The sequence below is a fragment of the Ciconia boyciana genome, chromosome 6 (assembly GCF_034638445.1).
Source record: "Ciconia boyciana chromosome 6, ASM3463844v1, whole genome shotgun sequence".
Lineage (NCBI taxonomy): Eukaryota > Metazoa > Chordata > Aves > Ciconiiformes > Ciconiidae > Ciconia > Ciconia boyciana.
The window spans coordinates 14185877-14211569 of record NC_132939.1 but is presented as its reverse complement, the minus strand read 5'-3'; the positions used below and the strand labels follow the sequence as shown (position 1 = coordinate 14211569).

The 25693-nt window shown below is 42.8% G+C and overlaps 1 protein-coding gene across 3 annotated transcripts; it reads right to left on the bottom strand.

The window, feature by feature from the left end:
• Window positions 1-1904: 1904 nt before the first annotated feature.
• RIC3 (RIC3 acetylcholine receptor chaperone) lies at window positions 1905-24483 on the bottom strand. Of its 3 annotated transcripts, XM_072864770.1 has the most exons (7): window positions 24266-24483; window positions 16363-16586; window positions 15000-15078; window positions 12775-12868; window positions 12501-12560; window positions 6481-6629; window positions 1905-5357 (listed from the first exon to the last, which is right to left on the bottom strand). In XM_072864770.1, exons 1-7 carry the CDS (start codon window positions 24411-24413, stop codon window positions 4867-4869), a joined length of 1245 nt encoding a protein of 414 aa, XP_072720871.1. In that variant the 5' UTR covers window positions 24414-24483; the 3' UTR covers window positions 1905-4866. The 3 variants fall into 3 exon arrangements, with proteins under 3 accessions (XP_072720871.1, XP_072720872.1, XP_072720873.1); XM_072864771.1 differs by lacking the exon at window positions 12501-12560; XM_072864772.1 differs by lacking the exon at window positions 12501-12560 and having other exon boundaries at window positions 6481-6626.
• Window positions 24484-25693: the final 1210 nt, after the last annotated feature.

Below are 25693 nucleotides of genomic sequence, written 5' to 3'. Positions count from 1 at the left end.
GAAAATAGCACCTCCCAGTATCATCAGCAAACTTGCTAATGGTGCATTCAACTCCTGCGTCCAGATCATTGATAAATGTCTCGAACAGGACTGGCCCTAGAATTGAGCCCTGAGGAACACCGCTGGTGACCAGTTGCCAGCCAGATGTAGCCCCATTCACTACAACCTTTTGAGCTCTGCCCTTCAGCCAGTTCTTCACCCAGCGCACCGTGAATCCGCTCATCCCACAGCTGGACAACTTGTCCAGAAGGATGCTGTGAGGGACAGTATGAAGAGCCCTACTAAAATCCAGAAAAACTATATCTACCGCCTTCCCTTCATCCACTAGGCAGGTGACCTTATCATAGAAGGATACCAAATTAAATAAATGGGACTTTCCCTTTGACAACCCATGTTGACTGTGCCTGATGATTGCATTATTCTTTAAATGCCTTTCAATAGTACTCAGTATAATCTTCTCCATAATTTTTCCAGGAACTGAGGTTAGACTCTGTAGTTCTGTAGGTCTGTAGTTCCCTGGGTCTTCCCTCACGCCCTTTTTGTAGCCTGGAATAATGTTGGCTAGCTTCCAGTTAGCAAGGACCTCCCCAGACTCCCAAGGACTTCGATAGATGATCGAGAGGGGTCCTGCCATAACATCCGCTAGCTCCTTCAGTGCTCTGGGATGAATCCCATCAGGGCCCATGGACTTGAGAACATTCAGCTGATACAGCTGGTCCTTTACAGTTTCAGTGCTCACAAATGGAAAGTCAGTGTTCCCACACTCGTAGTCCTCTGACTCAGGGGACCGGGCAGCCCAAGGTCTATCAATATTATTAAAGATTGAGGAAAAAACACATTGAATGCCTCCACTTCTTCTTCATTCCTATTAGTCAGATCACCATCTTCAACAAGTATCTGTCCGATGTTTTCTTTAGACCTCCTCTTGCTATTAACATACTTAAAAAAGCCTTTCTTGTTATCTGAAACAACACTGGCCAGTTTCAACTCTAATTGAGCTTTGGCCTTTCGTGTCTTCTCCCTGCATATACGAACCACGGCTCTGTAATCTTCCTGCGAAGCCTGACCTTGCTTCCAGAGATCATACAATTTCTTTTTCCTCTTGAGCTCCACGAGGAGTTCCCTGTTCAGCCAAGCTGGTCTTCTGCCCTGCTTGCTTGCCTTACAACACAGTGGAATTGCCTGCTCCTGTGCTTCTAAAAGGTGGTTCTTAAAAGACTGACCAGCACTCGTGGGCTCCTAAGCCCTCAAAAGCAGATTCCCAGGGTACTCTGCTAAATAGCTCCCTGAATAGCTTAAAGTTTGCTCTCCTGAAGTCCAAGGTAGCAACTCTGCTGTCCTTTTTTCTCATTACACTGAAAATTTTAAACTCAACCATGATCACTGTGTCCAAGACAGCCACACATCCCCCACAAGTCCTTCTCTATTCAAAAAGAGCAAGTCTAGGAGGGCATCTTTCCTAGTTGGCTCACTGAATACCTGTGACAAGAAGTTATCTCCTACAAACTTCAAGAATTTCCAAGACATGCTCGTCTCAGCAGTATGATATTCCTAGTTGATGTCTGGAAAGTTAAAATCTCCCATAAGGACAAGGGCTACCAATCCTGACATTTCTCCTAATTGCCTATAGAATAACCCATCAGTGCTACATCCTGGCTGTGTGATTGGTAGTAAACACCCACTACAACATCTCCTTTGTTTTCCATCCCCCTAATCCTCACCCAGAGGCTCTCAACCACATCATCACTAACTGTAAGGGCTGTACAATCAAACCTCTCCCTTATGTATAGTGCTACCCTTCCACCTCGCCTGTCCTGCCTAGCCCTCCTGAACGGGCAGTAGCCCTCCATCCCAGCACTCCAATCATGGGACTCATTCCACCAGGTCTCACTAATACCAATGATATTGTAGCTCTGGGAGCTGACCAATGCTTCCGGTTCAGCCTGTTTGCTTCTCATACTGCATGCATTGGTGTACAAGCATTTCACATATGCTCCTGAGCCCTCCATGCTCCCAGGAGCAGTGTAAATGTTCCCACTAGCATTGCCACCCTCAGGCAATGCCATGCCAACCCTCGGCTTACCTACTGCAATCCTGTTGGTATCCCCTTCCCCCATCGATTCTAGTTTAAAGCTCTCTAGATCAGCCCCAGCAGTTTACGCCTGAAGACACGTTCTCCCCATCGGGACAGGCGGATCCCATCAGGCCCCAGCGTACCTTGTCTCTCGAAGGCTCTTCCATGGTTTAAAACCCCAAAGTTTTGGCGCAGGCACCAGTCCTGGAGCTAGGTATTGATATCCTGGGCTCACTTCTACCTCCTAGGAGGCTCTGTTCCACGGTCTTCCCAGGCACAGAGGTGAGGCTGACAGGTGTCTTTCACTGGACCATGTTGCTCAAAGGGCCAGCCAACCTGACCTTGAACGCATCCAGGGATGGGGCATCCACACCTTCTCCGGGCAACCTGCTCCAGTGTCTCACCGCCCTCGAGACCAGAGGCAGTTCCCTCAGCCTGCCCTTGTGTGCCGTGTGCCCTGGCCCCTGACCGTCTCGAAGGCCCTGGTCTGGGCCCACAGCCCACGCATCGGTGTCTTTCCTGGACTGGGGAGACCAGGAGGGGACAGAGGAGTCCAGATGCAGTCGCCCAAGTACCAAAGAAGAGAGGAGGAAAGCAGTTTTACTGTTATGTTCTTGGTTTATTGGTTTGGGTTTTTTTTTAAATAGGGGGAGGGGATGTGGGATAGGAAAGAAGGGCTCACGCCACCCGTGGCAATCAACACAATAATTGTTGATGCCGGGAGATGGAACGGGTGAGCCCGCAGGACGGCCGGGCGAGGAGGCTGGGCCTGCCAGCTAATGGCAGGTGCAGAGGCTGGGCAGACGGTAGAGCGCTGGCTGGGTGCTCCTGTGACGCCATGTTGATGGCGTCATGGAGGGAAGCCTTGGCACGGTGTGGTGGTGCCAGGGGAGCCATGCTGGAGGTGGATCCACTTCCATCGGTTCTTCTTGGTCTTCTGGTGGATCCACCTCCACGGGCTCCACACCATCACCCACATGAGCAATGGCCATCGCTACTGAGCGGCTGACGGTGCCCCCCCTCTGACACTGCCTCCTCTTCCTCCGCCTCTCCTGCAGCCGCCTCTCTGCCTTCCCATGCAGACGTGGGCAGCCACTCGCCTTGCTGCTGTGGGACCCCTTTCTTCCAATCATTCTTGGAATCTGAGGGCCTTGAAGCTCAGTGAATTGTGGGCCAGCTGCTGCGGTCTTTGTATTTATGGGGTCCAGAACAGATGGCAGTGACGTAGTTCATGACATCAGGAGGCCACTGTGATGGTGATGCATGTGGCCAAATATGGCTGCTCTGGGAGTTGGGGGGCCTGTGGCCTGAAAGATGGGAGAAGGAGGAAGATGGCCTCATGTGGGAGAAGGAGGAGGGTCGGGGGGGCTGAGGGCCCCTTTCCTGGGGATCGCTCCCCTGTGCCCTTCCGCTGTGCCTTGGGCACAGGGACTGCCCTCCACCTCCCCTCGTGTGCCTGGGCTCCAGCCCCCTCCTCATCCCGTGCCCGGGCTCCCCTGGATGAGGTGGCAGCAACAGTGGTGCAGGAGGGTCGGGGTCCTCAATGACCCCCCACCGACCCGGCTCCCTGCAAGTGGCACAGCTCCCCATGCCCGACAGTGGCTGAGAGGGGGCGAAGCACCCAGACATCCTGCCGGCAGGAAAGGGAGGCGCAGCCGGCCTGCGCAAGGTCTCCCAGCACTCCATGAAAGAATTGCTGATTGCCAAGTGTTGCATGGGCTCTTCTTCCCCATCCCCCAGCCCTGCCCCTGGAGCGTGGGGAGGTGCCATCTCCTCTGCACGGAGCCCGGAGGGAGAGGGGAGGAGAGGGCCTGGTGTCCTTTGGGACACTGTGCCGGCAACACGCAAGGAGTCTGTTGGAGGGCCACCGAGGGAGGTCCTTGGCGCCTGGAGGTGGCGGGGTTTCTTTTCAGTCTGAGATTCACCCTCACTCTTTTCTCTACTTTTAAGGAGAAACCTTCTCACTGCTCTTTTTTTTGTTTTAATCCCTGGGGATATTTTTAGTGTTGTTCTCTAACACAAAGTATGGTCCGATTCCTGCACTCATCTGGGAGTTTCACCAAGACGTTTCACCACGGCTATGGCAAAGTCAAAGAACAACTCATAACACATCAGTCTTGCTCACGCTCTTCCTGGAACACAACATAGATTAGGCTACTGGTCCTGCAGCATGGAATAAGCTGGGAAACGGGCTGTGGGTTGGGGTAGCATATGAAACTTGTGGACTGTAGTGACAACAGTTTCTCGGGCATACAGCAGCAATGGTACAGTTGAGAAAGAGTCACATCTGTGACGATGGCCTGTTCTGCTGATCAGTTAGCATTCAAGTAAGAGAAAGAAGGCATACTTTCTCCTCCAGCTTCCTGGTAATATCATAAATATATATGGATTTGATTAATTTTCATAACTGGTAGCACACAAACATGTTTTTGAGAAAGTCAGAAGAGACATTTGGTTAACTCTGGGATGACAAAGGGCAAAAACAAGGACTGTTTCTTCAGAATTGGAAAGAATCACAAATATCTGAACCAAATAATCTGCTTCAAGATACCAGTCTTCAGAAAGCAAGGACAAAGCACTGTTGGCAATGTCATGGCAAGCCATGACAAGACTGCATGAAAGAGGGCATCGGCTTCCAGTTCAGGTAGATGATGTGACTGATTGTTACCATGGGAATGAAATTGGTACAAGGAGATGAACACAGAGAAGTCTTCATCGGGAACAAAAACCACACAAATGACAGTTTATGACCTCTACCTTCGCCATCTGGGTAACATCCACTGTTGTCCCTATTACTCAAGTCCTTTCATGTTGCGCTTTCTCAATGTGCCTGTTTCATCTGAATCAGTGGCTTTTTGCTTTTTCAGTGCTGCATTTTCATTTTCTGACTCCACAGACAGGTGCTCTTGGGTTGGCTCTTCTGCTTCACTGCAGCTCTCAGAGTCGAATCCAGCGTTCTCCGCTATGACAGCAGGATCGTCATCCTCGTAACAACAGCAGCACTCCTCAGTGCTTTGGCTGCGATGAAGGTCCCTCTCCCCTTCACTGATGCCAGTTGCCTCATCCTTTTTCTGCATTAAATCATGACTGCCCCTTCCCATGGTGAGATCAGTTAGCAGGGTTTCATTGCACAGATGCTCCTCATCTTCCATGTCCTCCATTCTTTCTGCCAGCTCTTCTGCAGAGGGCTGGCTCAGGTCAGGGTAATCTACAAGGATTGTGTCCTGTTTACGCTTGAAGCAATCAGAATTATCATAGACAGGATAGGTCTCTTCTGGATAACCTTAGGAATAAAGTGATACGCAGCTTGAAGTGTTACCAGCATTCAAAAGTAGTACTAACTTCAGTGATGGATGCAGAAGTTTGTTAGAACAGTTGTTTTTAGCACTGCCAGTATAAGTGTCATCTATTTAATGCCATGTATACGTCACAGTATTAACTCCATGCCAAGAATGTGCAAAACATGACTTCTTGGGAGATGATGAGAAAACGCCACTTATTTTTAGGGAGCCAGGATATCAACCCTGACTTTCAGGAGTGAACATCTGAGCTTTGCTGAAAGCTATGGGAGCTAACAGGTGAAAATTGCGTGTCTTAGATCTTTAAATGGATCAATTTTTTTTTGTTTCTGTCTACAGACTGATTCATGTTTTGAAGACTTTTGCTATAAACAGGATTATCTATAAAGTTGAAAAACCAGATATGTCAATGACTATGCATTTCATTTTAGAAAATGCATCATGAACTTGACTTAAGAAAACAGAGCTCGAGGTCACTGTTTATGCTGTATGTTTTGGATCATTTTTGAAAGCTTCTTAAAGAGCAAGGAATTAAGTCTGCATTTAAAATTACGATAGTGAGCAGCTCAACTAGGATATCTTGAAAACACATTTATGTAACAAGTAAACACCAAGGAATGGAAAAGACATTAAAATAAAGAATTTTTAAAAGACAGACTTCCTGGAGTTGACTTTTACAACATTGGAGCAAACAAAGAATGACTAATCAAAATTAAAAACTGTAAGTTATCCAAAACATATTGATTCTGATTTCCAAGGGTTTTATGATTTTGCATGAAATCTAGCCCAGCAAAGAAAGGGAAAGATATAAACCTACAGCAGCCAAGACCCAGCAGCAGATGGAGCATATGTGAATATTCATATGCCACTTTTGGCAGCAGATAGTGTAGTGTTTACACTAAAGGAAATGCTGGATGCCTCAAAATCTATTTTCTTTCTATTGTGGTTGGGAAAACAAACCACCTCTTGCAAAGTTTTGAACACTGGCTTCTGAAAAGGAAGGATGAAGTTAACAAAAAATTTTGAAAGGATCTGGGACTATAAGTAATCCTTATTCAATTTTTCAATTCATTACCAAGGGTAATGGTAAGAAAGGTGCTTGCTTACCTTCCCAATCCTCCATGTAAGGAGCTTCTTCAGCTTCCTTCTCAGGAGAGATACCATCTATGAATTTTCCTTCTTTCATAACTCTAGTAATTTCTCGGAGCTGCTGAAGTAACCTTTTTTCCTGGTCTGTTGTAACATTTTGAGTCCTGCTAGAAAATATTAGACACCAGAATTCAGTCCACTATTATTACAAACTGTTAACAGAGTTTGAACGCAACTGTGTGTTCCATCCCAGCAGCACAGTCTGAAGAAACCTGGCTGCAGTATGATCTCAGTGAAGTGCAGACCATCTCGGATCGATATTCAACATCTGCATGTGGCCTGCACTTCAGCTCGGTATAATGGTTTATCCATTTATCCAGAAAGACTGCAAACTTAAACAGGTAAGGAAGGCAGGTACAGCCAATGTGAGAGCAAGATGAAAGTGACACACAAGCAAGAGTTATGGTACAAAAGACACTACAGAAATTTCTGGCCTCTAAAAGAGTGTTAGGTGAGAATTAGAGGGCCATACCTTGTTTGAAGCATTATTACGAAAATGTAATTCAGAACCTATGCTACATCTAAAACAACTTGCAGGGCTGATCAAAATGCCTCACACAGACATTAGTCTCCAGAGTCTAATGATCCCTAATTATGGCCATTGAAGGTGTTAAATTTGCAAGGCGTCATTAAGAAACGTCAGTTGGACAGATCATCATGGTATGATACAGAGTCAACAATGCTGCCTGGCGGGGAGGTGGGGGGAGAAGCAGGAATGAAGATTTACAAATGAAAAGAAGGTGTTACATTTAACTTTAACTTGCCCTTTAGAATCAGAGGGAGAGTGGGAGAGGATGGAGATTTTTATCAGATTAAAAGCAAACTGTAATTTTGACTGGTTCTACACTGCTGATTCTAGTAATTACTACTGCTCAGGTAACACAATTACTTACTGTTGTAACAAAAATGCTTCCAACATATAAGATCATGTAGTCACTACATGTTATTTTCTCTGGAAAAAAAGCACGTCTCCTAAAAATCTTACGGACAAAAAAGAAGTCTTTGGAGGGTGGTGATCCGAGTTCTACTAACTCAGTAGGTCAGAATAAGGAAGACACTTGCTGTACTTAGTGGTGAAAGTGGTTCTGACTGTTGTGCTTGTTTCATCTTGAGTTTCAAGTTGTTCTTGAGCAGGTGTTTGATCTCTGTGTAAGTGCCAGTTCAAGCCTCTCAGGGGACTGAGGCACTACTCTAGCGCTCTTTTGAATCTCGCTGTGTTTTAGGCAGGATCTATTGCCCCTAGTTACTCAGAGAGGGTGGCCCTCGGCATGCGCAGAATGCTGAACTCTAGGCAGTACGTGTGGTCAGACAGATGATCTCTGGTGATCTCCAGACCATCAGATAGAGAGATAATCTCCAAGATTAGACAGCTGGGCAGTGAATTTTAGGGGTGAGATGGGAAGAGGGGAGCTGGAAACAGATTAATGATTTTGGATTTAGGTGATTAGTATCTACCTAAGCCTTGTTTCAGGTACCTGAATTCTCATAAACTTAAAAACTTGCAGTGTCCATCTTCAGTTTTTCCTCTTACTAACTGTTGTGACTAGAGCAGCACTTTAATAGGTACTGTGTGCTACTCCACATATACAGGAATGACGGTGACACGATAGTTACTCCACTAAAGGCAGCAGAGTCATACTGATTTAAAGCCAAAGAGATTAGCATCATACTGCTGGTTCGTGCGATGGTGACCGAAGTGCTGACCCTGGGCTAGATTTTGTGCACAGTTGCACACACAGTAGTCTGTAACTGAACTTAGCTCAGGAGCAGGCCCACTGGAGTAATTAGCAGCTACCCAGATTAAACTGTTTGACTGGGATCACAAGGCTAAACATCACTTCTCTGCACTTTCCCTGAGGGGTACTTCGCCCCACAGTTTGAAAAGCTGATACGGTCCCAATGCTATATGGAGGTTGCACTGAGTCCCCTCAAGTGGTGGTGGCAGTTTGTTTCACAGAACAAGTGAAGGTGTGAGACAGCATCTTCTCAAAAGTTATGCAGATGTAGAATTTGAGATGTGAATTAAGAGGCACACAAAAAGAAATGGTTTCATCAGCTAGCTGCCTTTGACAGAAGCTGTAACAGAACTGCCAAACTAATCCTCCTTTTGTAGACAAAAGTGTGTGTAATTTGAATATATATATCGCCTGGATAAAGACAGAGACACCTATCTGTTTAGCACAATGGGGAGATATGCTAGCTCAGATAATAGGATCAGTGCAGCTGCATCACTGTGGCATTTCATATAGGAAAATTCCTAATATGCTGGATACTCTCATTAGAAAGCACTACCGTATTATTGCAACCCAAGGTCTCTATTTCAGAGTATTCCTCCCCCAGATACCTTGCTTAAAAGACAAATTTCCCTGCAGGGAGGGAGAAACGAAAACTCATGCACTATTTCTACTTAATTTAAGGCCTCTAGGAAGACTTACTGTAGGATGCTGGCAACGTGTAAGACATCTGGCTGCTTGCGTACGGGAGATTTACCAGGGTATAATGCACTTATGAATACTAAGAGGACAACAGATACAAAAGGTTTACAGTGTAAGAAAAGGTCATTATTTTTGCTCTGTGCATTTGTAGCTCCAACACAGCTATTACTTTTCATAGTGGCAATGCTTGCATTTTGTAGAGTCCCAAAGTGCTCACTAACAGGTAAAGTAAACGTTTTCTTATTCTTACACTGAGTTCAGAACATTTCCTAAAGAGCTATCATGACTGCAGTGAAAATCCATAGTCTAACATGGTATCTCAGGCATGTCAACCGGTATTTTTTTGCTTCATGATCTTAAAATAATCACTATTAAAATGCAGCTATAGCCCCAAAATGGGACCCCATAGAGTACAGCCTCTCTCTCTCTTCCATATCACATTTGCTCAGTTTATGGTAAAAAGTTTTTCCAATTGTCAGCCTGGTAAACAGGACTATAAAAGCAGGTAATTGAGCTGCATTATTTCTACCTCTTACCTAATTACCAGAAATTGAGATTTTTTTTTACAAGAGAGTATCGTACAATACTCTCACTGAGAAAAATATTTACAAGTTTTCTTCAATTTAAAGTGGTTTCAAAATACCAAATTTTACAGACAGTGGTGAAAAGAATATGGGTAAGACATCTGTGAGAATGGGTAGGGAAATCTTTTGTACCCACTATATCACTGTCCCAACATTGAAACACTCTGCTAAAAGCCTGGAAAAAAGCAATATGCATGCTTTTAATGCAGAGAGCCCTATATAACCATCAATCACATCTTTATTTCTGAATCATCAAATTCCCAGCAAGGCTCCTCATCTCTGCTGAGAGATACTGGGCTATAAAAGTCTACATTTAGAAACTGGAGATACTGAGGTCCCCTTAGTGATAGGATGTGATGATAAATTACACAACTGTATAATTTAAATTTATAACCTATTGAAAAAAGAGCTGGGAAGACTGCTAGATTTTCTCAGAGCTGTGAATCATTATATCCTTAGGTACTATGTACTACCCATTTAAGTGTGTGCATTAGGTAACAATTATGTTTGTCCGTCTCTTAGTTTAGGTTTGGTTATGTTGCTGAGGACCTGGCCAGGTAGTTCTTTCTTCCTCTTGCTTTCTTTACCTTGCTTCTAGTCCTTGCTAATACATGCTAGGCCTTATTAAAAGTATCTGTACTTGTACTTTTGAAAGTTTTGCATTTCTGCAAGGGGGTTTCTGTACTTAAGGCTGTAGCAATTGGAAGGAGGTCTCCTTGGTTGGTTTGGAGGTTGATCTTCCAGCCTCATAAAAAAAAAGCAAATCCAAGTTTCTGCCTGCCTACCTTCTACAACACAGGGCTGGATAACACTAGCTATCCCATCTGAGAAAACCAGCTAATAGTATTTAGAGGTCTTCCAGCCTCACTTCACTCAAATGCTTTTGAAAGAAAAAGAAATGAGCAGGACAAGCCACAGCAAGAAAACAACACATACACTTGCTAATGAAGAAAGCAGAATAAAATCACACAGCACAGTATATATTATTATATATATTATTTTATATATAATATATTATATATAAATATATAATATTTTGTTCACATATATTATTCCTTTGAAACAGGATTTCTTTCTATGAGAGTTTTCTTTTCATAGGATTTCTTTCTATGAGGATTTCTTTTCTATGAGAGCATTATCTGAGAATAAACTGTCCTTCCAAACTCATCCAGATTTCAAAAGCAATGTTTTTTTTAAGAAAATACACAAAATTAGAATGTCTTTGGATTCTAAGAATCTTCACCACAAGGAGAAAGGCAGGATGAATCCTGGAGCAGTTCAACTGGGAGGAGAACACTCCTGAAGTATAGCGAGAGGACACTGAGGCACGAGCTCAGACCTCAGCACTATTACAAACACTGTGTGTTATGGTGATACATCGGGTTTTGTGACAATGCAAAATACATCCTCTGGTTTGGTTACTGATACTTCACTTGGCAGGCTGGGAATCGCTTTGCCATATCTAGTATAATGGACCACGGTCTCACCTGGGGTCTTTCAGCATGGTCTCACCTGGGGTCTTTCAGCATTAGTTTAAATTTGATACCAGTTATTTCTTTCTCTGACTTTTCTGTTGTAAGGATTGCTGTTTAACTGCATATGAATAAATGGAGCTCAAGTCATTTTTGCTCTCTTCCTCTTTCCTTTTTATGTAAGTCTATCAACATCCAGATTGAATAAGCCTAGCAATGTACTCTGTGCTCTAATTACACTTTCTAACCATACATCTTATTTTAAGACATTCATCCAGTATTACTGAACTTAATGGGTATCACAGCGTAGATTAAGAAAGCTTCAAAGTCTGGGTATATTTGAAAAACAGCTATTTGCTCCATCTAGAGGTACTTTTCCCCTTCTGTTTAAAGAGGCTATGTACAAAATTCTTTATTAGATTCAGATTCTGATTTCCCCTGAGGCCTGTAGATCCATCTATATAAATAGTTTGTTGAACAAAGCAGGGAAGTTCTACTAAATAAAGGCTCTGAGCCAATAACACAGGGCGGAACAAATACTGGATCAGACCCTAAACCTACTTTCTCAGTAAAAAATATCCTATCCTGAGAGTCAGCACAGTATCTGGGCAGCTCATAAGCCTATTTCTGGCAGCTTAAAGGTACGCGGAGAGCATTGTGTTAGCTCTCCAAAACAGAGATGAGTAATAGTCAAAATAGTATCCCACTGTTTCACTAACAAAACCAGGGCTGCTTAGGGGTTCTCCTGCTGGAACCTGGCCTAACACAGGCAAGCTTGGCACCTCATCTTGCTGAGACGAGTGCAGCTGCAATACAGGGCACGGTGCAAAGTGGGCAAAACTACATGCTCAAAGAGAATGCGGTTTGAAGCATAAATGAACGTAACGTGCAAGTTTGGCACAGAATTGTTCCTACAGAATGGGTTAAAACAGGCATTGCCTGATCCAGACAAAGTTAACATGCATTACAGCCTGAACAGCTACCTTTCTTGCTTGCAAACATCACCTTAATATTCATGGTATTTAAATTTTCAAACACTGCAGTTATGCATTGTCCTATTCATGTGTTGTTACACTCCTTATGAAAAAGAGAGACTTGTTTCCAGTGTTTCTTTATAATGTAGAATAGTGATCTTAGATTTACAGCAAACATTAAGGTAAGAAATGTTTAAATCCTGATTTTACAACTCTTTTTTTCTTTTATATTTAGGATTAAATGCATGGATTTGCTGGTTACAGGGTGGAACTAAGTTATAGAATCAGATTATTATACAATTCTGCCCTTAAAGAAATATTTTATGGATATTCTAACAGGCATTTACATAGATTATAACAGTATTTCTATTTAGAAAAATAATCCATAGAACTGGAAAATAACATCAAACAAATGGGTCTCTTAGGAATCATTCAGAATATTACTTTGGTCACATAAGACAGGTTGTTTTACATACTTTAAATGTAGATGTTTTATTTTCTGTTTACACATACCTGTCATTATCTTCCAAATAACGCACTGTACAAAGGGGGAGGGTAGGGATAGTTGCTTTTCTGTTTAAGGAAAATGAAGTTGGAAAAAATGATTTATTTTAAATATAGATGCTGAAAAGATAAAAACTGCAGAACAAAAATTGTGATGTGTAAAATTAAATTTCTACAATTTGAAGTAGTAATAAAAATGCTATTTTAATATAGCCAACGTAAGAAAGTTTAATTTCTAACCAGTGCAGAATCTCTCCCTAAAATGCTGTAATTTAAAACATACCCATCATAGTTAGGTCCTACTCTGTTGATTAATTTTTCCATAGCTTCTTCTGTCTCTCTCAGTTTTTCCTGGAGTTGAGTGAGCTCATAGTCAGCTGTAAAACAAACAAAATCCCAAGATCTGTCAGTAGGAGCTTTGAAAATGTATCCCTGTCCCACTATCACAGGTAGCATATGCTGTACCACACCAAACCGGCTTTGAGGAAACTAAAACATGCAGCTTAAAGAGTTCTACCTACTTTTCCTGGTATAAGAAGGCAAAGGCTATTGCCAATGGTAATAGGACACACAGAAAGCACCTTCTTTCAAAGGCTCCCGAGCAACCTTCCAATAAGCAGAATGGGCCACTGTAAATGCCCTGCAGATTAAAGTTAGGGAAAAGAAAATACCGTATTTTTTTTTCCTAAGGAAACCATAGTGTTTTACTGTCTACTGCAGAATTAATAGTTCTCATGGAATTTCCCTGTTAAGTCCTTGGGAACAGAGATAAAAGCTCACTTGAGCATTTTCTAACGAGTCTAAGGTTTGAGAAACCACATCTTTATCAAAGAGAATAAAGTTCATGGGCTTGATGGCATCCAACCCTGCACAGGTGTGCCAGGGTAGGCAGTGAGTGCTAACGGTCTGCCAGGCTTAGCGGGATGAACAACAGCTAGCCACATGGTGTCTGTCTGGGGAGCAAAGCACGGTGTTTCCATGGTTGCACTTTTTTCAAAAAATGTGCCCATACTACAATAGTAGACACATGCATACATGCAGGAACACCCATACTGGCTTTAATTTAGCCAAAAGCGTTAACAGTAAAGACACAACAGCATGGATATCAACAAAAGTGCTTGAGCTCCTTGTTTGGCTTTTGTAGCTCACGCTCAAAATCCTATAGCTGAGACTTCATTGTTCCCAACTGCAGAACAAAATGAAGCCAGCCTGGGTTAGTTAAATATTCAGCTGCTACAGGCACACCCATTTAAGCAGCACAAAGGCACGATAGAACTCTGACATAGTAGGAATGGAGAAAGCCACCCACAAACATCCTGCTTTTGGGAAGATCTCTATTCTGCAAAGAATGTCATTACTTAATGTATCACTGATGTAATTATTTTGCATGTCTGAGACTTAAAAAATAGGGGAAGGGAAATTGGCAAAGAGAAAGGAAGTTACTCCCTCCAAGTCACTATGTAAGTGGTTCCTAGTCCAGTGACTTGTCCCCTGCTCTGCTACAGCTTGCAATGAATGCTTTAGGAATACAAATGAAGGGCTCTAGAAAAAGGCAGAATAATTTTCACCACTAGTTCTTTGGGTTGTAATGATGGTAAATATTTAACTTACTGCAAAGTTAGTTTCTCTTACCAAGCATTAGAGAAAAAAATACAATTACCGTTGCTAATAAATTGCACAAAATTGCCAGGCACAATGCAGTACAAGTGCACTGAAAATACAATCTATAGCATTGAGTACATTAGGTATTCCTAATATACGCATTAATGTCAAGATAATTACAGCTATGTTAAGAGAATTACTTTACTGCTAGCACTTTCTATAAAGCCCTAAGTACTTTTCTTTCCTATTACAATTTAGCCAGCTAAACAGAACACATTTAAATACTGTTATGGTAACTACTCATCAAATCTTCAGTAGTAAGCTTATTAATTTATCTAATAAATGTCTACAAATAGTTGAATCTATCCCACCGATGTTTAGGTAAAATCACAATAACATTTCAGAATACTGTTTGTTTTCTCAGCAAAACTTTGAGCATTGCAAAAAGGGAACGGAAAAAGTAGGGAAGTACCTGGTGATGGCTAAGAATTCACAAATTCAAAAAAATGAAGGTAGCTTTTAATAATATATTTATATACTATTACTAGAATATTACAGATTATAGAATAATTATAGATGGACATCCTATTATCCATTTTTAATCATTATCTACATAGCTTTTCAGCAAATCCGTACAGTTAATTCAGTGAACCTCATAAAAAGCCATTGCTTCCAGGGGGGCTTGGGATCAGGCTACTATCGCAGAGTCTCATTAGCTGAATGAGATTAGAAAGTGATGGTGCAGTAACTCACTTTAACTCTTGCTTGTTCCAACACAGAAGCTTCTGGCTTGTTCTTTACAGTGGGGAACAGCAGCTTTACAGTGTGCCCAGAACTTGAAAAACCCAGTTGGACCATGCCTCTACAGAGTCAACAGCTACACAGACAGTCAGAAGTCGTACTCACTGATTTTCCTCTTCATGTTTCCAGGTGCAGCAGTAGGGCATTTCCGCTCTCCAGCAATAGTTTTTCCCTTGGAAGCCAGCTGATGAGTGAAAAAAGACAACCCTTTTATGAGTTACAGCAATAGTAATATATAAGCCCCAAAGGCAACAGAAAAAAGGATAGAAAACTAAAATATGCCAGAAAGTAACCACAGAAAAGCATGCCCAGCAGCAAAAACAGACAACCATGAAAGATGCCTGGGAGATCTTCCCAGCTCAAAACTCGTAAAAGACACTTGGAACAAATTATATTTTTAAGCATAGTGAAACCATAACTCATCAAAAATAACTTTTTCATTTTAGAATATTTATCTGTTCCAGCCTGATCCTGTAATTCTTCTGTATATAGGAGGGAAAAAATAGTGCATTGGGCAATTATTGTGAAATAAAGGACAGGTTCTGAAGGAATTATATGTGACCCCACTTGTCCCTCTTGCAACATTTTCTGCCATTATTCCTTACCAACTTTGTACCTGCAGCAAATATACTGGCTGGCTCTATACAGAAGCTGCAGGCTATCTATTTCTTTTGTTGTCTCTGTGTTTGATCAGCTCACCCAATTCACCTCGTTCGTGCCTCTTGTCTGTCCAGAGTATGCTCAACTGTTTGGACACCGCTCAGTCTGGGTTCAGCCCCCAATCAAAGCAAAAAACATTTCCACAAGTCCTCTTCTCCCCCTTCCCACACAGCTGACTGTCATCACCTACATGCAAGTCACATCTGCATAACAAAAAGCCATGAGAAGTTCAAATCACATGTGAAACACTTGAGGGGAATTTGGGTTGTGCTTTTTTAAGCTAGCTTTCAACCAGTTCCTTAGCTGGGGTAGTTCTAGCGTGGTCAATACCACCTTGCAAACTCCCATTCTCCAACAACGTGGTGCTTTTGTTCCAGAAGGTATGCAATAATCGTACTCCCTCTCTCCCACTTTAAATGCATAACACAATACATGATGTATACAGTATATATAATATGTAGTCACACATAATAGAAAAGAATACTATGTGTATATTCAAAATTAATCTAACATTGTTCTAGACATACACATTTTCCGGGGGGAGGGGGAAATCCTTAAAAAAATTGTAAGAGGTCAGAGGCCAATACAGGATTTTAGCAACCCGTCCCTGCATTCTTAGCTACAGTCTTTGCAATAGCAAAAACCACAGGATACACCAATCTTTCAACCACCAGCCAAAGGTCCAGCATAAGCATTTTTTTTTGAGCAAGGCTGAAATGGAACCAGGTACAGAAATGGGAATATCGTTTCTGTTTTGAGGTTTTTTTAGTCGTCATTTTCCTGAGTTTTCAATTTATGTTGGTCTTACCTTAAATAAAATGTACAGGATATATAAGAAGATGCCAAATCCATATATAGGGATAATCTGCCCCACAAGACCTCTCCCAGTTCCACCAGTGCTTCCACCACCACCTCCACCTGCCTTGGCTTTGGCAACTGCTTCAGCAAGGTGAGACCTTGGAAAATGAGGGGCAGCTCGGCTGTCAGGAGTGGCCTGGTAATGCATCCTCGGTGGAAAGTGACCAAGCTTCCCTGCAAAAAAACACACAACGATTATTTTTCTTCTATTACTTTTCAGCCTTTTACATGCAGCCTAAAACTGCAGGAGGTGCAGCTGACCTTTTTTATCTGCTTTTAAATGCACCACCACTGATGAATAAAGTAACTTGTTGGACTGTAAGTAGGAAGTCTGTAAACTCAGTCCTCAGTCACTTACTATATGCAGTGCTAGGAGTTAGGTATGCACAATTACTCTCTTGATTTGAAGAAGAGAAAAAGCTGGAAGGGCAATTACCAAAAAACGGAGTTTAACAGCTATATACTTGTCCACAGACCCTATGAATCAGCATCCCTAGCAGGATGAAAACCCGAACTCTTACTTCTGGTTCTCTGCTCAAACCCCAACAACGTATCAGTGTTCTGCTGTGAGCCCAATCAATATTACGCAAAAGCATGTTAATGTATAAACCACTACCCATCTAGCATCCTGATACATGACTGCAGTGTTTGCCCAGTATAGATTTTCAGCTGTTGCCGTAAGAAGTCGTATTTTACCTGATTTTACCAACTGAGTAACGAAAGATAAAGAAAAGTGATGGCACCTCAAACTGTTCTCCTTAAAAAGGTGTTGGGTAAAGCAATGTAAGAGGGGAGACTGAATATAGCTTGGGACATATGGTCTTTGGCATTTTAGAGAGGAAAAAATGATTTCTAGCCTTGAGAGAGGCAGAGAGAATTTAAAACAAGAAAGGGGAGTGAGCATAAATGGATGCATGGATGCTAGAGTAAGACTGCAGAGAGCCTGAAATGGTGCTGTGGACGATTTCATTCAACTGAAAGGCACTAGAATCTCAATAAATCTAAGCTCATGCATTATTCTATTTTCTTGCTGCCATCGATTCAACAATTTTGCCATGAAATTCACTATTTTGCTCCTTTGTGTACTTGACATGCTCCTTCTATCTCCATACCCAGCCTGGACTTGCCCTTGCACTCCCTTCCACTGTTTGGGACTGAACTGAATTACTCAGCTACTCCACCACCGAGTCTGGAGGCGGAAGGCATTGGATGGAAGCACCAGAGGCGCGGACGGCCAGGCTGGGCTGCAGCTCACCCCCTGATGCCAGCTGCAAAACTCCGCTTCCCTGGCACATGCAGCAAGAAAGCCAGGCAGCCTGGACACTGGTCACTGGCGCTGGGGCAGGCTGTGTGCATTTGCATAAAAAAACCCCCAAACCAGGTTTGAAATAGCACCAAAAATAACTCACTTTCCTTCTGTAAGTACCCAGCTGCAAATATTTTTAAGAGAAGCAAGACAAGAGAAAATTAGATTAAATTAACATTTGCTCTTGCTAGGAAACACCATCACAGGCAGCTAAATTCCTGAGCACAGAAAATGACAGTAAATACGTATTAGGAAGTGATATCAATAATTCGTGAAGTTCTACTATTAAAAACACATCTTTCTTTTAGGTGATGACATATATTCTTTGAGTGCTGTAGGCTTTAGTGAAACTGCCCAGGCATACCACCACTGACCAAAACCACTCTCAGATTAGCTCAGGCTTAACTTAGAGGAAGCTGTTAGCCTGCACTTTAATTTTAGTGAATTATTCAAAGTTTGTGATGGAAAGCATAGCATCTTATTTACAAGGAAGTCCCATTGCTCCAGCAGGAGTGCCTTCTAGCAGTAGGTCACTGGGGAAACAAGTGTGATGTCGTGTAGAGAGCAGTATCACTGAGGTAGGGATGAAACAGCAGGGTAGATAAACCTTTGTCAAACATCTTATACTCATGCAAATATTATTCATTTTTAAAAAAGAGATAAAGAAAGCACAAAATAATTGACAAAGGTGAAACTGTATTTAAAGGGAATGGTTTTCTAAATTATCCACAAGGCCTCATTTGTGCTTTAAAAGATTCAATTCAATTAATCAGGCCAAAGGGACACACACTAGTAATTTCATTATCAAAATAATTTTTAAGGGGAATTTCATGGCTTCTAGTTCTAAATCTTCCCTGTTGATTTTTAAACTTTTATAATTATTTCCTTATTTTAAAAAAAATATTATTTTCCATAGATTTTTATTGTGAAGAACCCATGCAAATTATAGAAGAAATCAACAGCACAGGCAACTTAAAAGCACCATATGCAAAAAGCTATCAAATACACAATATATAAATGGAAATCCGTAGCAATTTGGATGTCACTGTCAATTAAACAACATACCTTGTGCTATTAAAAAACCCAATACCCTAGCACACTTGTAGGTGATATGACTGGATTCCATGTTTCCAGGGACAAAACAAACCACTTTCAAATGGAGACAAGAACATACTCTCTGTCAATAAAATCAAGTGACACTTCTACGTGAGCACAGAAGGGCACGTGTCGGGTCCTTGTTTGCTGCACCTTCCAGTTGCCAGTGCTGATGGTGAGTACTTCAACAGGGCATTTTCCACGCTGTGGGAAGAGCACTAACCTCCGTTTAGCTTTGAAGGGTGCCACAGTGCTGCTCTCTTTTTGAAACATTTCTCAGTTCCCCTGCGACAGCCCGAGAGCTTCAGGCAGACCTGAGTGCTGCACATGGTAACTCCACCAAATACACCCTACCTGGCTTTGCGATCTTTTTACCTAAGATTTACCCAACACGTTTAATAATTTGCTAGTTTAATGCTTCAAATCAACTTTGCAAACCAGCTACAGGGCAAGCAGAGCATGTTTTGTCTAATCCTGTCCCTTCAATAGCTTTAACTCCAGAAATGAAATTATGCCCCAGCTAACATTTGTATTGATTAAGAGACTGTAGATTTCTGAATGTAGGTGAAGTCCTTAATAGCAGTATCACATTAGAATTGCTGTGGTTTTTTACATGTTTTAACAATATTAACACTCAACTGGAAAAGCAAATCTTAAAAAGTATATTTGTAGCACACCTAATACAACAGCCAACCAGCTGATAATATTCAGACCATCCAAGTGTCTTTTTTCCGAGAAAGCTGTTATGTGTTCTACCTAATGGGGTTTAGGAATTGCTACTGAGCCCAACTTGACTATTTATAAAGTTATTTAGACTTAAGTCATTGTACGATTCAGCAACTCTTAGTCTAGATAACATGTCTTTCTGCAACATCTGACCAGCTATAAAACACTGGGATACATACATACACATATAATAAAAAAATAAAGTTTGACATACGGGAAGTACACAGGGGCTGTTGCTGTATTAAGCTTCCACTCCATTCATCAGGAGGTTTACGATACATTACTTCATTTATAAAATGTGCATGTTCTTCAGAGCCCAGGAAGCATAGGAGGAGGGTTAGAGATGGGAAATGGCAGTCTGGGAAGCGCGTGTGACTTGTCCAAGCTGACAGCAAAGCAAAGGATGCTGTTCTCATCACTCCTCAAATCTCAAATCAAGTGCTCCTCAGGAGGACAGCACCCACAATTCTGCTCATGCTCTGCAGTAGGCACTCAGCCTTTTTTCTTAGTTTCCATCCCAAAACCATGGTTACACTACTTTGGTTTAGAAATGCTAGGATTAAGTGTGTTTTTTCCAAGTAAGGCATTACTATTCCTTTCTGTGCATGCAAAACCAACCAACCAAAAAAATACAGCCCAAGGACAAACCAGCTAGACGTTTCACAAAAGCTTTAACTGAAAAAACATGTGACAGCGAGATACAGAACTATCCTCCTGCCTCAGCAATGCAAATTCCAGTCCTCAAACCTATCTTCAAACTGTACTCTGACTCCCATGTTTAGGGATGCTTAGGTGCCATTTACATTTTCCTGGTAAAATGTTCATCGTAGTGAGTGAAAAAGAAAACCACTGCTTTTTCAGACAGTCACAGGGATCAGAAATGAAATACGCTCTGTGAGAACCAGAACTCAAGAGTTTTGTACATTTTTCTCCCCTGCTCTGTTGGACTTGATATTTAAAGAAGACGTGTGCTCTAAGCAAAGCTTTTGCTAAGTAGGATATGCAAGACCTCCCTCTCTGGTAGAGGCCAATAAAGAGGCATTCATACTGAAGCCTTCTTCTCAGGACACTTGAATCAATCTTCAGCCCCTCTCAGCAGTGTGTTTTCATAAAACATTTATTTCCTCTCTCTCTGTGTCCAATGAGATGAAGTGGCCAAAGGGTTCTAAAGCTGCAAGTGGGAACACACAGACACACGGGCTCCATGATAAAGTAACCTGATCTTCTCTAGACTGAAAGTGTCCTCCTAGGTTTTCTTGCATAGCCTCCATGTTTAGTATAATAGCTTAGAATAATCTGTGAAGAAAATGCTTTGACATTTAATCTAAATTCTCTTTCAAGTCACTGTATCATTTCTGCTGCTGTTCTTTAACACCCTCTAATTTCCCCAACACCTCTGCCCACAGAAAGCCCAAGTAATTAATCGTTTTTATAACACTACAAGTTCACGTTCGGTTCGTTGTTGAGGCCACTCTCTATTTCAGTATTATACACTATCACAAGACCCATGTTTTAGATTTTTTACACGTGCAGTCATTTATATTTTTCTCTTCTAAATATTTTTATAAATACTTCTGATTCTGGCAGACAGTGTAACATGAAGATGAACTGGATTCATTCATGCATTCATTTAGTTCTTACTATTTTACTGACATTTACAAAATACCTCTAACTGTGTTCCCAACAACACAACTTTAGTAACCTACCCAAAAAACGTTAGAAGGAATGACAGTTTTGAAATCCTTACTTTAAACCACCACATGGGTGTTTTTAATGGATACAGTCAATTGCCTGAACATTTTTTATTAAATATTGTGGGTGAAGGTTAAAAAGGAAAACACAAATACTACCCAAAATGGAAACATCTTAATTTTCTTAAGTAAGGACACCTGCAGGAAAATGATGCACACATTGCACAAATCCAAGTTGGGCAGAGGCATTACCTGAACAGTCACGTATTTTTCTTGTAAAGCTGATGCCACTTTATGGTTCATAGGAATGCAGACAGACTATACACCTATTGCCATGGAGCTGTAAGGTTTTTCTTAAACTACCAACTTAGAGAGTAGTTTTACAAAATGCATGGCATATATTTATGAACACTAGACTTAAAAGTATGTTTTAAACTGGTAGTAGCTCTTTTTTTCCTCTTTTCCAAAATATTTTTTTAAAAAAATCTAATACCTGTCCATGAAGTAAACTAGAAATGCAATACATTCACAGTAAGTTCTTTAAATAAGTTTTCATATACATGAAACTATTACTGTCAAAAAGAACAACCGTCCTGTCTGAAACATAATATTAACTTCTATAGTATTATGCTCACCATTTTCCTAAAAGAGACCTCTGAAAACGGTTTCATTAGAGAAAGCACCATTCCCATGCTTAAAACCTGTTTCGATAAAAAGCCTTCTGGCAACACTGAGTTCTAACAAATGGTAGTAAACTCTAAGAATGTTTTATTCAGAGGCATTTTGCCCCCAAGACTACAATAAGCACTTTATTAACTTCAAGAATGACATGATTACTTCAAGTCCCTGAAATTTTCATCAGGTAACCGCAGTTAACAGTTCATTGAAGAGGACAACTAATGACAGAGGTATGAATTGAACTGTTCAATCAAGATTTATTCTTCCAATAAAAAATAAATTCAGGTGAAATAAAGTTTGGTCTACAGAGCAGGTGTAATGAAATTCTTGCTATCAAATTGAAAATATGGACTATAAATTCTCATCTGAAACAGATCAGCTGAGGTGAGGTATTACGTCCTCGGCCAAAGACAGGTGCTGGGGTGCAACAGAGGAGCACGCTGAGCACTTGCTCTGCACCAGGCACACACTAACTCGTGCTGTACGTTGATCTCCTGCGCGATGATGGAAAGACTATTTATGCTACCTATTTTAAGCATTTAACTGTGGCTGTGATTAGTCAGCTTACGACAGCACTGCTTAAAGCAGGCTGTGCTAGAACAGGTATGACCATCATTCATCAGACAGATGTCACTGAAAGTCATTTGGGGGCAAGTTTTTTGGTTTTTTTAAAGCCAATTTTTCTGTCAGATCCATTCAATCCAGTCCATCCTGCAGCCAAAGAAAGAAGCACCAGAACTTTAACTGACAACTGCCTAAGACTGCCCTGCTGTGGGAAAACAGTTTGTCAAACTCTGTCATCTGGTATCACTGTGGGGTCAGAGTTGGGAGCTGCACATGGGCAGCAGTTAATGGAGAGACAGGTACCACCTCCCAGAGCATCTGCTCCCATCTCTGCTTCAGGCAGAGGAGTCCACAGTCCTCACTGAGCCGCTGTGCCTTTGTGGAGCCCAGCATTGTGCCCTCACAGTACTGCTCTCGATGTGCTGTCAAAAAAATCAGCTAGCATTCAGGTTTTCAGTGTTAGAGATGATGGAATGAAACTATAAACCTGTAGATCTACAGTGCTGATGAACCTATATTCATGTTCTTAAAGACTAAGGATACGAATAGCAACCACAGAAAGGCAGCCATAGTATACAAGTCATACATTTTGGTTCACCATTAACACTGTTTCAGCAGTAACTTCAGCCTGAAGGTCCTTAAAAAACCCTGGTCAAATGAAGTGTACTGTCACATAAGAACCAGGCTGTTGGAAGGATGAAGAAGACAAAGTCACTGAACGCGAGTCCCTGTGGGACAGCATCCAGCACAATGCAGAAGTTCTCTGTACTTCCCTCAGCCTCAGCTCTGGCTTGCAGGCAGCCCTGGGCAAAACTCTTTCTCTGCCCAGTCCTGGGGCTATGATACTAGCTACTTTTGTGAAGTGCCTTGGGGAGAAAAACCTACAGTAAAAGGCAATGGGCACAAAAAGAATAGGAGATGCTTGTATGAATCCATTCCTCTAGAACTTAAGCTGGACATGCAGAGTGGGAAGGCAGGCACGAAGGACATAGCTTTAGGGATTGCAAGGACAGGACCCGAGTCTAAATGAGTCATCATGTGGCACATTTATTATGAGAATCTGCTGCATGAAAGCCAAGTTTAAAATACTGGAGTAGGAACTAAACAATGAAGATGATTCAAATGAACCTTTATTTCGTTCAACAACAACAAAACCGTTCTGTACAGAAAATAACAAAATAATGAAGCTTTCAAATAAAAAGTGATGTATCACAACGAAAAAAATGTGGTATGAGTCTGTCTCTTTTCAGTAGCTTTGGTACCTCACTTACATAAAACAACTAAAATGAGCCTTGAAAGACTTTAAACATTTTAAGGGTAAAAGAAAAAAGGTAAATTACAACAAAGATGAGAATAATAAATTCAGCCTTTGACACTCCACACATCTTTAAGGAGAGAGCATGAGAGAGCGATACGATTAACACTTATAGAAAGGATTAACTACTCTACGTTTTCATACCAGGCTGCAAAGCACCTTCCAGACGTGCCGTGCAACCAAGGCCCGCTCACACACCGCCCGCCCGCCGGCAGCAGCACCCCCGGGGGCGGCGAGCTCACGGGCCGGGCCCAGCACGGCAGCGCGGCCCACCGCCGAGCCCCTGGCGAGCCGGAGGCGACAGCCCGCCCCGCCCCGGGCTCACCGCTGAGCCACCCCCCGCATTTCACTCTCGGCCCCCGAGCAGCAGCCGAAACACGGACCTCGGCGTACCGGGGCGGGGGAAACTGGCGGCGAGGAGCGACCCGCCCTCGCCTCAGCGGAGCCGCCGCCGGCGGGGCCCGCAGCGGCCTCTTACCCTCGGGCGGCGCGGGCGCTGCGAGCGGCGCAGCCCCGGGCTCCTGCCTCCCGCCGCCCCGAGACAAGAAGGTCCGCGGCAGGAGGAGGGAGACGCAGAGCACCAGGCAGGAGACCATGGCCACCCTGCAGCACGTCGAGTACGCCATGGCGGCCCGCGCGCCGCGGCCGTTGCGGAGCCGTGACCGGACCGTTACCGCACCGGCAGTCCCTGCGCAGGCGCGGGCAGCTTGCGCATGCGCCGTGCGCCGGCGCGGCCGGGCGGGAGCCTGAGGGAGGCGCGGGGCAGGCCCGGCGCCTGAGGGGCGGTGGGCGGGGGCGGTGTCGGCCCCCGGGCTCGCCGGTGCAGCCCGGTCCGGTCTGCAGGGAAGGTGTTGGGGAGTGGGGTGTGGGAGCCCCAGGTCCTGGTCTGGGTTGGGTCCTTATGGAAGCGGTCCTGAACCTCAGAAACGCAGGTCAGGGCAGGAGGGGGCATTTGGATCCCCTCTTCACAATCCCGCCATAAGTGTGTTCCAGACTCTGTGTCCCCCCCTTGGCTGTACCGCTACAAACTTACTGGGGAAACAAACCTACATTGCGCCTTTTTGTGTCCCCTGTGAAGGGTTTCAGTGGTGTCACAACTGGTCTCTGCTGGTGGCAGCGATGGCAGGACAGTGATGGCACACCTGCTCGGTGGGCCCTGGGTGCTGAAAGCTCTACAGTGTCCTGCCATGCTGGGAGCTGATTTCGGTAGCTGCAGTGTGGTTACCAGTGCTTTTCCCAGCCTGGGAAGGGGCCAGGGCTTTATCTGGCGGTAAGACTGTTGTAGGGGTAGGAAAGAGTCTTGGCTAAAAAAGCTGGTTGAGGCTATGGCTCGCCTGGGTTTTCCATGTGGAATTGTTTCCCCCCTTTGAGCACATGGGAAGATGTAGAAGAGTCCAGAGCATATTTTAAATTAATTAAACTTACTGCAACTATCTAAGAAATTTAAAAATTATAAATGTGCATATATTTTCAAGAGAGACTTTGAAATTTCTGTATTGTCAATGCATTTGTGTAGGTTGCTGCCGTGCAAAGTCATCCTGAAACCACCTTCCCACTACACTAACAATAAAAGATCGAAGTAAAGAGGGAAGTTCATTGTTTGTACTTGTTCATTTTCACTGACTTAAGCAAAAAACTGCCAGTCATGTCAAATTAAATTATATGGTTTTGTATTTCCATTATATTTATATTACACTGTATTATTGTAGTTGAATTAGACTATTTTCCATGGGGTCTGGGCTGTGACTACTGAATTTAACTCACTTTACGCAAGAGCTACCCTTAATTAGACTTGAGCTGAGAGCAGAATTGCTTTGACTAATGCTGCAGACCACTATGGCAGCAGAATACCACAGACTCTTAAATTACTACAAAAGAGATATCCGCTGTCTGAACAGCTGGAACT

Excerpts from the sequence above, each read along its gene's own strand:
- RIC3 (XM_072864770.1), bottom strand. The coding sequence starts at position 24,413 with ATGGCGTACTCGACGTGCTGCAGGGTGGCCATGGTCTCCTGCCTGGTG. Across the intron at positions 16,587-24,265 it reads AGCGCCCGCGCCGCCCGAGG|GGAAGCTTGGTCACTTTCCA; the intron begins GTAAGAGGCCGC and ends GTTTTTTTGCAG. Across the intron at positions 6,630-12,500 it reads TATTTGGAAGATAATGACAG|CAGGACTCAAAATGTTACAA; the intron begins GTATGTGTAAAC and ends AATATTTTCTAG.